Source organism: Anomaloglossus baeobatrachus, chromosome 1 (genome assembly GCF_048569485.1).
Source record: "Anomaloglossus baeobatrachus isolate aAnoBae1 chromosome 1, aAnoBae1.hap1, whole genome shotgun sequence".
NCBI lineage: Eukaryota > Metazoa > Chordata > Amphibia > Anura > Aromobatidae > Anomaloglossus > Anomaloglossus baeobatrachus.
Window position 1 is genome coordinate 813314913 of NC_134353.1, and position 13219 is coordinate 813328131.

A 13219-nucleotide genomic window follows, 5' to 3' on the forward strand; every position below is an offset into this window, starting at 1 on the left:
ACGTGCCATGACATATAGGTCTATTAATCCCGCTGCTGGGCCACCTATGCTGTCAAGACCATGATATATGGATCATGATGAAAACCACAAGAATATGTTGAGTGATTTTTCTTTCTTGTGGTAAGCTCTGATCAGAATGTTGCCCTACATAGTATTTACTGTTTCAAATGTGCAATCCTATGGTATTAGAGAGCTAGCCACAGACATGAGGAAACAGTTGGCTGAAATGAACCGTTTTGGGTGTATTTCGTTATTGTCATCCATTTCTTAAATGTTAGTTTATCAATCTTTACTTGACATAGTATTTTATAGTAGGGGTATGGTTCCCGTCTGCTCAAATTGGACTTCCACAGCAGGACTTTGAGCTGGTCACTTCGGTTAATACAATTAGGAACTCCCTGGTTTTCAACCTTCAACACTTAATGCAGTACCTTCCAGGTCACAATGCGACTCCATTCACCTGCATTATAGTGTAGTGTAACAGTGACATGGAGTGGTCATTTTGCCATGTGAACTATCGTGGCCAAAGTGGTGGTGTTGTCCCAGCCTTTCAGAGAAATCTGAAGTTCACTGCGAGATCTCCAGGTTGAGTCTATACTTTAATCGTCAACTTGGTGGATTGAGTTGGAAAGAATAAACAAACTGAGCCAGGGGTCAGATACATGGTCAAAGTAAGGGTGGGCGAAACACCACCACCACTGAACATAATTAGAAATGTCAAGACTGGGCAAAGAAATAACTAAAGACAGATTTTCCAAATGTTTTATATACTGATAAGATTTTAGTGACTCTTGATGGACCAGATAGATGGGGTTGTGGCTGTATCAGTAATGTGCACAGACCTCTACGTCGGCTGAGACTCCAGTAAGGTGGAGGTGGGATATTGCTATGGGCTGTGTGACGTAGCGACCACCAACGTGGTAAATGGTCGCTATATGTCACAGTGGAGAAGGTATCTGCGATATCTAGACGGTAAAGGTTGCTATAGGACTTGTAGTCCACAAAGGCTTCTTGCTACACATAAGGGTCAGGCTCCCTTTAACAATCACAAGGTGCTCTGCAGGGCTGAGATTCACAGACCTCCACCTGTGGGTGTGGCCAGCTTGATATAGGAGACTGGCAATGTGTGTTTGGAGAGAGTGAGAGCAGAGCCGAGAACTCTGCATGGAGCATCCTGTGTGGAGGTTGAGCACAGGACTCAGATATTCAGACTGAGGTGAGTGCAGCCAGACTAGGGCTGTAAGGCCGAACCTCTCCTGGAGGAGACACAGACCCAGGGGTCTGCAGAGGGCCCTGGGGCCAAGAAGGAACCTCAGCTAGAGGTGTCTGCTACCGGGTGCCAGAGAGAGAAGAAAGTAGTTAAAACTCCCACTATGATCTTGTACTAGAGTCTGCTCTGTAAGCTGCAGAGCCGGAAGCCTGGAAAAGCTCCAGGCCTGCGTGGAGCGATTATAAGTTTGTGGACCCTCCTGGAACAGCCGAACGGGGCATCGTAAGACCGTCTCCTACGGCAAGGGGTGCCTGTGTGACGGGGACCCGTATGGACGGTGCATAACCCGGCTGTGTTCCGGGTCCATTTACATGTACAGCGAGGACAATAAAGCTGTTTTGATCGGACTATTTGAGTCACGGCGTCTTTGTGGTCCTGGGGGACCCCCACCCCGCTACAGCTGGTTTTATTAAAGATGAGAGAGTTGGACCTTTTTGAGTTGAAGATGGACTCAAAATAAACTACTAAACCTACTGTTGGATTTTAAAAGACACTTTCTTCAAACAGTGGTACAGGAAAAAGTCTGCATCTTTCAAAACAACATGATTTTTGAGTAGGACAATGCTACTTCGTATGCATCAGTCTCCACTGCTTGACTGCCAGTAAAGGTCTTAAAGGGAACCTGTCACCAGGTTTTTGCTGCCTCATCTGAGAGCAGCATAATGTAGAAATAAACCCATAATTTCAATGATGTATCACTTAATTTACTGGGTGCAGCAGTTGGGACACAATCAGAGTTCTTAGATGTAGCCGAGCTCAGAATGGCCACACCACAGCTTTCTATGTACATTGTCTTTTGATAGTAAGTTGCTTATTATGTGTGAGGTCGGACTAAGGCTCCTGAGCTGCTCTAGCAGCTGTATTCTGAGCAGTGATAAGCTGCTGGTGATAAAACCTTAACTTTAAGAAAACAGCATACAGCGTAATAAGTGACTTATCCCTGAATTCAGCATTTTAACCCTGCTGTGCTGTTCTCAGATTATATAGTAAAAACCTGCTGACAGATTCACTTTAAAGATGAAAGAATAATTACATGGCCCCTTCCTTACCTGACCTAAAACATATTGAGACTTTTTGTGCCCTTCTTAAATGGGACATTTCCAGTGAAAGAAAAGGGTCATCTTTGTGATCAGTGTCTGGGAGGCTGTGGTTGGTCGTCAACAGATTAAGAAATTATCGGACCCCATGGATGGAAAATTTATGACTGGAGATGAGTGTACCTGAACTTTTAAGTTCGATGTTTGTGCCAAACATGACTTTACAAGAAATTCAGTGTTTGAGTTCGGAGTTTGTGTTCTTTACATATTCAAACCACTGGAGTGAGCATCTCTGTGCTCGGGTATGCTCGGTGCTCGGCCAAGTGCGAGGTGTTTGCAGTGTTTGAATGGCTCACACTGGGGGTAATAACAGCATGATCGGATGTAGTATGTACAAAAAAAAATAATCCTCACCCTTCCACGGAAATGTTCTCTTTATGGCTGGCTGTATCTGGGCGGAGGACTGAACTGCTCAATTAGTGACTTCCAAGTCAAAGTTCAAAGTTCAAGTCAAGTCCGGGTCCAGAACTAAACTTACTATAAAGTCCGGTTGACCCTGCAGAAGTCAAACTTCTACGGGTTCGCTCAGCTCTACACATAACTGATATTGTAAAAAAGTCGGACTATATTGGTCACGGACCAGTAACATTGTTCGACTATTAAAAAATTCTGCACACAAATATTCTCAAAAGAATGACAAAACTACACTTTTACCATTTTAAATAGTCAGGTTTGTTAACCTTTCGGATTAATGGACAGCATGGTAGTTGTTCAATAATAAAACTAATCATCAAAAATGCAAATTGTCTAATTGTGCACACAGTGTATAGAAAGTGTTTTTTATTTTCTTCCTATATACAGTGGGGAAAAAAGTATTTGATACACTGCCGATTTTGCAAGTTTTTACACCTATAAAAAATGGGGAGGTCTGTAATTTTTATCGTAGGTTACACTTCAACTGTGAATCAGAGCCCAAAAAAAATCCAGTAAATCATTGTATGATTGCTAAATAATTATTTTGCATTTTATTGCATGAAATAAGTATTTCATACAATGGAAAAACAGAACTTAATATTTGGTACAGAAACCTTTGATGGCAATTAGAAGTCAGACGTTTCCTGTAGTTCTTGACCAAGTTTTCACACACTGCAGCAGGGATTTTGGCCCACTCCCCCATACAGATCTTCTCAAGATCTTTTAGGTTTCAGGGCTGTCGCTGGGTAACATTGAGTTTCAGCTCCTCCAAAGATTTTCTATTGTGTTCAGGTCTGTAGACTGGCTAGGTCACACCAGTACTCTGAAATGCGTATTACGGAGCTATTCCTTAGTATTCCTGGCTGTGTGTTTCGGGTCACTGTCATGCTGAAGACCCAGCCACGACCCATCTTCAATGCTTTTACTGAGGAAAGGAGGTTATTGGCCAAAATATCACTATACCTGACCCCATCCATCCTCCCTTCAAAACTGTGCAGTTGTCCTGTCCCCTTTGCAGAAAAGCACTCCCAAAGTGTGCTGTATCCACCCTCATGCTTCATTGTTGGGACAGTATTCTTAGGGTTGTACTTATCCTTCTTCTTCCTCCAAACATGTAAGTGGAGTTGATATCAAAAACTTTGGTCTCATCTGACCACATGACCTTGCCCCATGCCTCTAGATGGTCATTGATGAACTTCAATTGAGCCTCAACAATATGTGCTGGTGTGAGCAGGAGACCTTGTGTGCCCTGCAGGACTTTAAGCCATGACGGCAGTTACTAATGGTAATATTTGAGTCTGTTGACCCATCTCTCTTCAGGTCATTGAAGAGGTCCTCCTGTGTAGTTCTGGGCTGATTCCTAACCTTTCTCAGAATCATCCTTAGTCCATAAGGCGAGATCTTGCATGGAGCCTCAGAGCAAGTAAGACTGACAATCATCTTGTGTTTCTTCAATTTTCTAATACTTGCCCCAACAGTTGTTGCCTTCTCACCAAGCTGCTTGCCTATTGTCCTGAAGCCCATCCCAGCCTTGTGCATGTCTACAATTTTGTCCCTAGTGCAATTAATACAAGTAATGAGGGCAGAGTATGAGGGCTTCTTAAAGAAAAAGTAACAGGTTTATAAGAGCCAGAATTCTTAATGGTTGGTAGGTGATGAAATGCTTATGTCATGCAATAAAATGCAAACTATTTAATAATCATACAATGTGATCTTATGTATTTTTTAGTTGGATCCTGTCTGTCACAGCTGTAGTATACCTATGATAAAAATTACAGACCTCTACATTCTTTGTAGGTGGGAAAACTTGTAAAATCGGCAATATATCAAATATTTATTTTCCCCACTGTATGTATTTTTTTTTGTCCAGGCTTGGTGTAATACATGTATTTTTTTAATTTTTTAAATGTCATGTTTTTTTTCCTCTCAGTTTATTTTGTTCCTAAAGGTCCAGGGGCTAAATGTTAAAATAAAAACAGGAACTATTGAACTTCTTGCTAAATTCAGCACAAGAGAATATTTTGTACTTAACCAAAGAGCTGCAGGGAGTGTTAGTGCAATCAGTGCTGATCTAAAGCCTTAGCATCAGCTGAGAATTTGTGTGGATCACTGGTAAATATGAAATTTGCTTCTGACGGGAAGCACAGGGTCCCAGTGCAGCAATAATTGCCTCCAATCGCTTCCTATAATTGATGTCTCTCGTTCCTGTTTCAACCCGCTTCTCCTTACCAAACTGTTTTCATTAAGACACATTGATTGGTTTTCATGCACAAAGTGCTTGTTTCTGATTCAGAAGATAGAACAAAAATCTCTTAAAATATATCTGTAGAGGGTACCAAGGATTTGGGAGTCTACAAAATCACAGTGGGAGTCATTATTTCTAAATAAGGAAGAATTGTTGAACTTCCCAGTGGTGACTGTCTACCGAAAAGACTAAGGGCAAAAGGACAAGTTAGAATTTACAGAAAAAATCTCTCTCGACTAAGTTGAAGGTCAATAATCCTGATGATTCATCAATACAAAAAAAGGAGAGAAAAATAACTTTCACCGACAAGAAGTAGGAGTAATCCAAGACCGGTTAAGTGCTTATTACAGATTTGGGGGCCATATGAGATTTTTCTGACCTAGCTATGAGGATATGTGATCATTCTACACTTCTGATCATTCTGTCTCTTGTGTATCTCATTCTTACGCTTCTACCATCAGGCAGTGAGTCTCCGGCCTTTGATAAGACTTGTCATTTTGATAATGTTTAATACTTCTTTTAAAATTTTGTAGGTTACTTGATACCTCTAAAAAGCACGAGTCCACATCCTGTGGATTTTATTTTAGTTGTTTCTTTTTGTAGCTGACAGGAAAATAACTTTGGTTGAATTCACTGAGTAATTTATGTTCTCTTATTTATGTTCCCTTATTAAATTGTTTTTTGAATTTTGTACACCAATAATAATTGATTGCTGATGAAGTAGCTTCTGTCAATAACGGTGAAAGGATTTAGGATGTAGCCACGAATGCATTTCATTCTGAGTTTATTTTATGCAGTCTATTTTTAAGATTTTAGTGCTTCTATATTATATTTAATATAATATATTATATTTAGGTGTTTGATAATTCTGAACAGCAAGTTCTGATTTTGTGTAGTGATTTACTGTATGTTGCCTGTGAGACAATATGGAGGCTGCGTGCACTTCTGTAGATCAAGGTTAGCACTTGATCCCTTCCAACTTCAGTGTACGTATTTTTCAGACTATAAAACGCACTTTTTTTCTGCTGCGGTGGAGCGGGTCATCGGCGGCATGAGCAGGCTGTAGCAGCACCTACTGTAACCATGTGGACCCGCTCCTTTCATATGCATGCATCCTCCCGCCCATCATCTCTCAGCGCTGAAGCTGGCACTGGCAGGTGGGCGGGATGATGGGCGGGGGATGCGCACATAATTTTCAGCCGGCCAGCGTGATCACCCCTGGCAACTACAGCCTGGAATGATCATGTGCAGCTATATTCACTGCTCCCCGTGCATCATCATCAGTGTGGGGGGCAGTGAATAAGTACGGTATACTTACCGGGCACCTTCCCTGCATCGCGATGTCCTCCTGTCTGTCGGCCCTCTGATGTGTGTGGATGCTGCAGGAAACAGTGACCGGCTCCACACAGGTCAGCGGCGCTGCTGCTGGCACAGGCAGGAAGACGAGCGATGCTGCTGGTGTAAGGAAAGGTGAGTATAAACGTTTATTTTTTTGGTGTGCCACAGGACACAGGCCACATAGCAGGATGGGGGTATTTAGCATGATGTGGGATGTACTAGGATGGGGGCTATACCAGGATGGGGGTATTTATCAGGATGAGGGCCATATATATATATATATATATATATATATATATATATATATATATATATATATATATATATATATATATATATATATGGATGGGTATTATATACAAGGCAGGAGGATCACTACCAGGATGGAGTACCTTACTAGAGAATTTGTGGACATTACCCCCCATAACCGTGTCAGCAGCAGATCCTCGCCCCAGAACAGTGTGTCATGACCACATTTTTTGCTTAAAATTTTATTTTCCTATTTTCCTCCTCTAAAACCAGGGTGCATCTTATGGTCCGGTGCGTCTTATAGTCCGAAAAATACGGTAATTTTGTTCCTCTATTGTAAGTGTGATGATGCCTCTGGTCCAAACTTTCACTTAGGCTTAGACTGGAGGCTGCATGTTACTCTCGTGAGGATCGCATCACACTGCTCGGACCAGCCAACACTCTCCTCACAGGAGCGGGTCAGCTTCATGTATGTCTATGCAGCTGACATGCTCCTGTCAGGAGAGAAGCCAACTGGTCTGGGCAGTGCGATGTGCAAATGCATGTATGACTCCAATCTTGGGTAGGAATGCACCCCTCCCACAGCAAGCAGGAATCTGTGAAGCAGGGTATGGGTGCACAGCTGCAGAAATGAGACAACCCTTTAAAGTTTTCCAATGTGTACAGCATCTTTTTTTTTTTTTAACAGCCTTCAGCTCAATCTTGAGCCATGGTGACTTGCTGTATGAACATTCTGTAGGAAGATTGATCTTGCACAAGCCTAGATAGGTCCACTATGGTCTTCTCCGCTGTTATCTTGCTAACAGGTTGCTGGTCTTCCTCTTCACCTTGTTCCTTCTATTCTTCCGACCATGATGTCCTTCTCCAGTGATTGTTCTCTTCGTATGGTGTGTCCAAAGTAGACAAGTCATCACTTGGTGATCCTTTCTTCGATTTACATGTCTGGCTTGATTTGTTCCAAAATTGATTTGTGTGTTCTTTTTGTCATCCATGGTATTGATAATATCCTTTTCTAGTACCACACTACATATAACTGACACTGGGAGCACAGTTTTGTCAAACAAACTACAACTGGTTTAAAAAGATTTTACAAAACTTAAAAACCTCTTTTAGCTTATATCTTTAATCCCTTCCCACGACATGATGTATCATAATTATGTCTTAGAAAAGGTGAATAGAGAGAGTTCAAGAGTAGAGATGAGTAGTGGAGCCATGGAAATTCTGGTTCTGCTGGTCCAGTTTAGTTTTGGACCTGGACTTGACCTGAATTTCATTTGAGATCACTGAGTGGCAGTTCGGTTCTCTGCCCACATGCAGCCATAAACAGAACACTTCTAGGGGAGGGTGGAAAGTGTTTTTTTCCATTTGTTTTTGGATTGCACGCTACATGTGATCATACTGTTGTTACCCCCAGTGTGAGCTATTCAAACACTGCAAGCGGCTTGCACTGGGCTGAGTATTGGGCATAGCCGAGCACATCGAATTTTATTTTCTTGGAAAAGTCTAGGTTTATATCCAACACTGAACTTCAGGTTTGCTCAACTCTACTCAAGAGCTGAGTCAACACCATACCTGGAAGATGACAGCTGTGTCATTCAGCTAGCACGTGCTGCTAACCCCTTAACACTAGAAGTCCCAGAGAGGGGTCATTTAGCATTTCTACCTTTGGAACCCAGAGACGTGTCGAATGACCTGAAGGATTTTAGCTAACTTCCTATAATCACCGTCTTCTTTTCCTTAATTAAGGCCATTACTGTCGCACCACAGGAGGTTGTTGTTTTCCATTGAGTTTAGCCATTTAGTTTTTAGTTAGTTCTATTCAGTTTATTGTATGTCATTTGACCCTCTTTCGGGACTTCAGAGGGGAGCTCGACATTTCTGGGACTTCTAATGTTAAATGGCACTATAAATATCTGACAGCGCTATTTAAGGTGAGTAGCCCAGGGGTTTCTTATTCCTGTGTTTTGATGAGTTGCTATGGTAAATGGAGGAGGCCAGTTGAATGCCCAAATGGCTGCCATGTCATAGTGCTGTGAAGCCAAGCCAAAGACTGCCTTTCATAGAAGACTGGGATTTTACATAAAATGGTTCTTGAAAGTGTTAACTGTTCAAAATTTTGAAAATTTCTACACAAATATGAATCAAAACTACATCAGATTTAAAAGTAGATAAAGAAAACTAAATGTAAAATTTAAGAGTTACAATTTTCCATGTCTGTGAGTGGCAAAAGAATGCAGCAATAACTCCATCTAAATGTTCCTGGAAACTGTTCATTATTCCTGTACATTCGCTTGGAGGAATTTTAAGCCTCTTCCTGCTTTAAAAACAGCTTCAACTCTGTTCTTTTGGTGGGTTTTCATCCATGAACTGCTCGCTTCAGATCCTTCCACAACGGTTCTATAGGATTAAGGTCATAACTTTAACTTGGCAGTTTTAAAACTTTAACTTTATTCTTCTTTAAGCATTCTTTTGTAGAACGACTTGTGTGCTTTGGGTCGTTGTCTTGCTCCACGACCCATATTGCCTTGAGATTCTGCTCATGGAGAAATCTTCTGACATTTTTCTTTTAGAATTTGATGATATAGAATTCATTGTTACATCAACAACGACAAGCGGTCCTGGCTCAGGTGCAGCAAAACAGGCCCAAACCATGATCGTACCACCACTATGTTTCACACGATATGCATTTTTTATGCTGTGTTTTTTTGTGCAGTGTTTTTCATTCTGCAAATATCTTTTCTAAGAGCAGTGGCTTTCGCCTTGCAATCCTCATGTGCCCACCTTTGATGTTTAGGGTCTTGCTGGTGGACATTGACTAATATGAGTTTTGTCAACTGCATTGACACCGAAAGATAATTCTGAAACAAGTGTCCTTATGAATGCTCATTTCATGATCATTTTTCCATGTAAAGAGGCTGCTAATGAATGAGCAAAATGTTTAGTGGGTGAAATATCTTTTGTGCAGCGCAAAAGATCATCATTCTGGGCTTTGCATCGTCCAATGTAAACACAACTCACACGACTGAAATATATAGCAGCCTATGTGCACTGAACGCTTTATTACAGATCGCTCGGCTCTGTTACTACTGAGCCCTACCATTCACATGGGGATGAGCAAACCAGGAGCGATGTAATTAACAAATCCCTAGTCAGACTAGAAGAAGCCCTAAATAAGACCCTGATTTGTCCCTACCTGACCACAGAGGTTGGCACCCCAAGATAACGCAATGGTGTCCCCACTCTACATCGGCTGACCCTAAGTGACCTTAACTGCACCCTCAACTATAAATAAAGTGTAACCCTAAACAACAATAAACATAAATGAAGTGCACACAAGCAGCGGGTGAGTCACAGGGCTAAGAACATGTAAACACAGTCATAAAGGGAAAACTTTCCAAATCCCAATCATAACAAATAGGGAAGGATACTGGGAAGAAAAACTCAAACAAACCACAGGGAAATGCAAAAGAAATTATTCAGCAGGGAAATCCTCAACTGAAGAGCTGAGACTCCAAACATCCATCCATCCATCCAGGAATATAGCCATCAATAAAGGCGTGTGCATACTGAGTATAAATAGTCCCTCCCAAGATGTGATTGATCAAACAAAACGTAGCGGCAAGGGGCTGGCCACTGTGCTTTTGCACCCTGCTCACTCTTTTGCTGTGTAGTTAGGGCAATATGACCACCACCTCTTCTTCCAAACTTTGCAAGTCATTCAGGTGGCCTTGACTCCTTGTGGGGTCTAGGACCTCATTATCCCCCACATAATCTTCTATCCACTCTTCACTCCTGCCCTCGTTGCTGATCTGCAAACTGCAGAAAGCTGCAGCAGTTGCCACCTGAATTTCATCATCATCATCATCATCGTCGTCGTCGTCGTCGTCGTCGTGCGGTGCTCCGCTGACCGTGTGCACTAGCTGTCCAACGTCCTCGGGCCTACAAAATTACTCAGAATGCCTAGTCGTGTGCGTGCACCAGAGGAAAGTGTTTCATTTGGGTGCATAGCAGGCATATATCGACCACGTCCTTTCCCTGCAGCACCTCCACCGCAAGCAGCACCACAGCCACGTCCCTGTCTCCTTATTGATGCTCTCCTTGTTCTTTACACCCCCAAAAAATGCAGACTATTGCATGGCCTGTATGCCGAGTCTCCCCCATAAAGCCTGTTTTCAGGGTGCTCCCAGAAACTGAGCACTCTGTGATAGCTTGTGTATCCTCGTCTTTCAAATAACATTGACAGCTGCACGGAGATGGCCACATTTTCCTTTCATGTATTGATGTTATACAATCCACATTTATTTCAGTGTCTCGTGCATAAGAGATATTTATTGACGATGAAGCTAATTAGCTCTTGTGTCTGTTACATTTCAGAGATGGTGAGCTCACATTGAGCAGACTGATGGTGAATAGCTCAGATAAAATCTTAAGAAAAGAAGGGTCAGCGCTCTTTAACCATGCAGAAGCAGGCTGGAAGATCAATTCTTCATTGGCTTTGGAAATAAGGTGAGTGACCCGGAGTGTAAACTTACGAGTGAAAGTTTAAATAATATTGTTTATGTAATTGTGACTGTACACTGGGTGTACAAATCTGACGATCGAACTTAAGACTTGATTTTTACTTAATTTGTTGGAGCATTTATTGGTTTATCTGGTTTTGAAAACAATTTTAAATACAAGTTATTTTTAATAATGTAAGTTAATGATGTGCAGATCTCTTGACATTAGAATTCGTTGGCTTTGTGGAATTTTCAAAAAGAATTCAATTTGGAACAAATAAATTTGTATGAATTGCAACACTGGAAAGCTTGTAAATGATCATGATATACACCCAGCTGACCATAAGAGCTTACACTCTGCAGAAGAGAGGCATATCTGCAACCATGGAGATGGAAAACAAACAAATATAAAATGCTCATTTGCCCAACTGCTATATTTTCCAACTCCTCTACAACAGGGAAATCATGAGGCCCCATAGCAAAATTTCTAATTGCCCCCCCCCCCCCAAAATAAATATAAATAAATAATAATATTCGGCTGGGTCACAGAAGAGCATATCTCACAACTTTGCAGCCCTTACCAAGTACTTTTCCTCTTATTGAAGCAGCTAGATTCCACTTTCATTGCAGCCATAAAATATGATGGCAACAAAAGTGCCCCAAGCTTTCAAGTATTTAATCTCTATTGGAAATAAATAATCTTCCCCATATTGATAGCAGAGAGAAAAAGTGACCTCCATACACAACACAATCCACTATACCAAGACCAATAATACCACATACAAGGGAGAAATACCGCCACACCATGACTAGACCACATATTACCACCACACAGTGATCGAATACAACCACATGCAAGGGGGAAATACTGCCACACCATGACCAAACATATTACCACTACATAGTGACCAAATACAACCACATACAAGGGAGAAATACCAATACTCCATGACAAGACCACATAATGACCGAATAATACCACAAATAAGTGAGAAATACTGCAACACTGATCAGACCACAGTGACCAAATAATACCGCATACAAGAAAGAAATACCACCATACTATGATACAAGTAAAATATATCTTTGTACCGTGTTAGCCAGTAGAGATAAAAAAAAAAAAAAAAATTAAAGCCATTAAAAGGTATCAACCACTGAGGACTCTCTGTTCTTTTAAACAATTTTTTTTTTCACCATACTATGACCAGACCACATATTATTATGATGACATAGTGACCGAATACAACCACATACAAGGGTCAAATACCAACACCCCATGACCAGACCACATACTGACTGAATAATACTACAATAATGATCATGAATAAAAACCACAATACTAATAACACGAATATTGCCATCAGTGCCATTATACACAAGAGTTCTGTATATAAGTGTCAGTGTACAAGGTAATACAGTGATCACCAGTGTCATTATACATAGGAGCTCTGTATATAGTGTCAGTCTACAGATAATACAGTGATCACCAGTGACATTATACACAGGAACTCTGTATATAGTGTATAGTGTGTGTGTGTACATGTAATACACTGACTTACCAGTGACATCTCTAGCTGAGGTTATTCATCTTCGCTTTCTCTCCTCATCTGGCACTGACTGCTATTATTTCTTCCTGCCATGACGCGACTCTACAGAAAATAACAGTCACCTATAGCTGATGACTCTCAGAAAACATTCCCCCCTTTTTCACCAATTTCTAGACAATCAGACATGAATGCAGATAGACACTCAGACACATGTATACAAATGCACACAGACATACACAGACAAGCACACACTCATACATACGTAAACACACAGGCATGAGCACAAGAAGGAAGACATGCACACAGACATGAGGACAGCTATACTTGTCGACAAAGAAATGCGCACATACATGCATGTATGCTTACATACGTAGACACAGACAAATGTACAGCCATGCTGACACACACAGACAAGTACACATACACATAGGCATACACATAGACATGCACCCAGGCAGAAAAATGTACACATATGCAGACAGGTGCACGTAGAGCGACACCTGCAAATATTCACACAGACACGCACACATATCTAACCACGCAGATGCACACACACGTAG

General features: G+C 41.4%; 1 protein-coding gene across 1 annotated transcript in view; it reads left to right on the forward strand.

The window, feature by feature from the left end:
• ST8SIA4 (ST8 alpha-N-acetyl-neuraminide alpha-2,8-sialyltransferase 4) overlaps positions 1-13219 on the forward strand; it is a 228478-nt gene that overhangs the window by 16834 nt on the left and 198425 nt on the right. The window contains exon 2 of the mRNA XM_075325060.1: positions 10988-11119. Coding sequence (XP_075181175.1) covers positions 10988-11119 — 132 coding nt within the window. The remainder of the gene's footprint in view (positions 1-10987; positions 11120-13219) is intronic.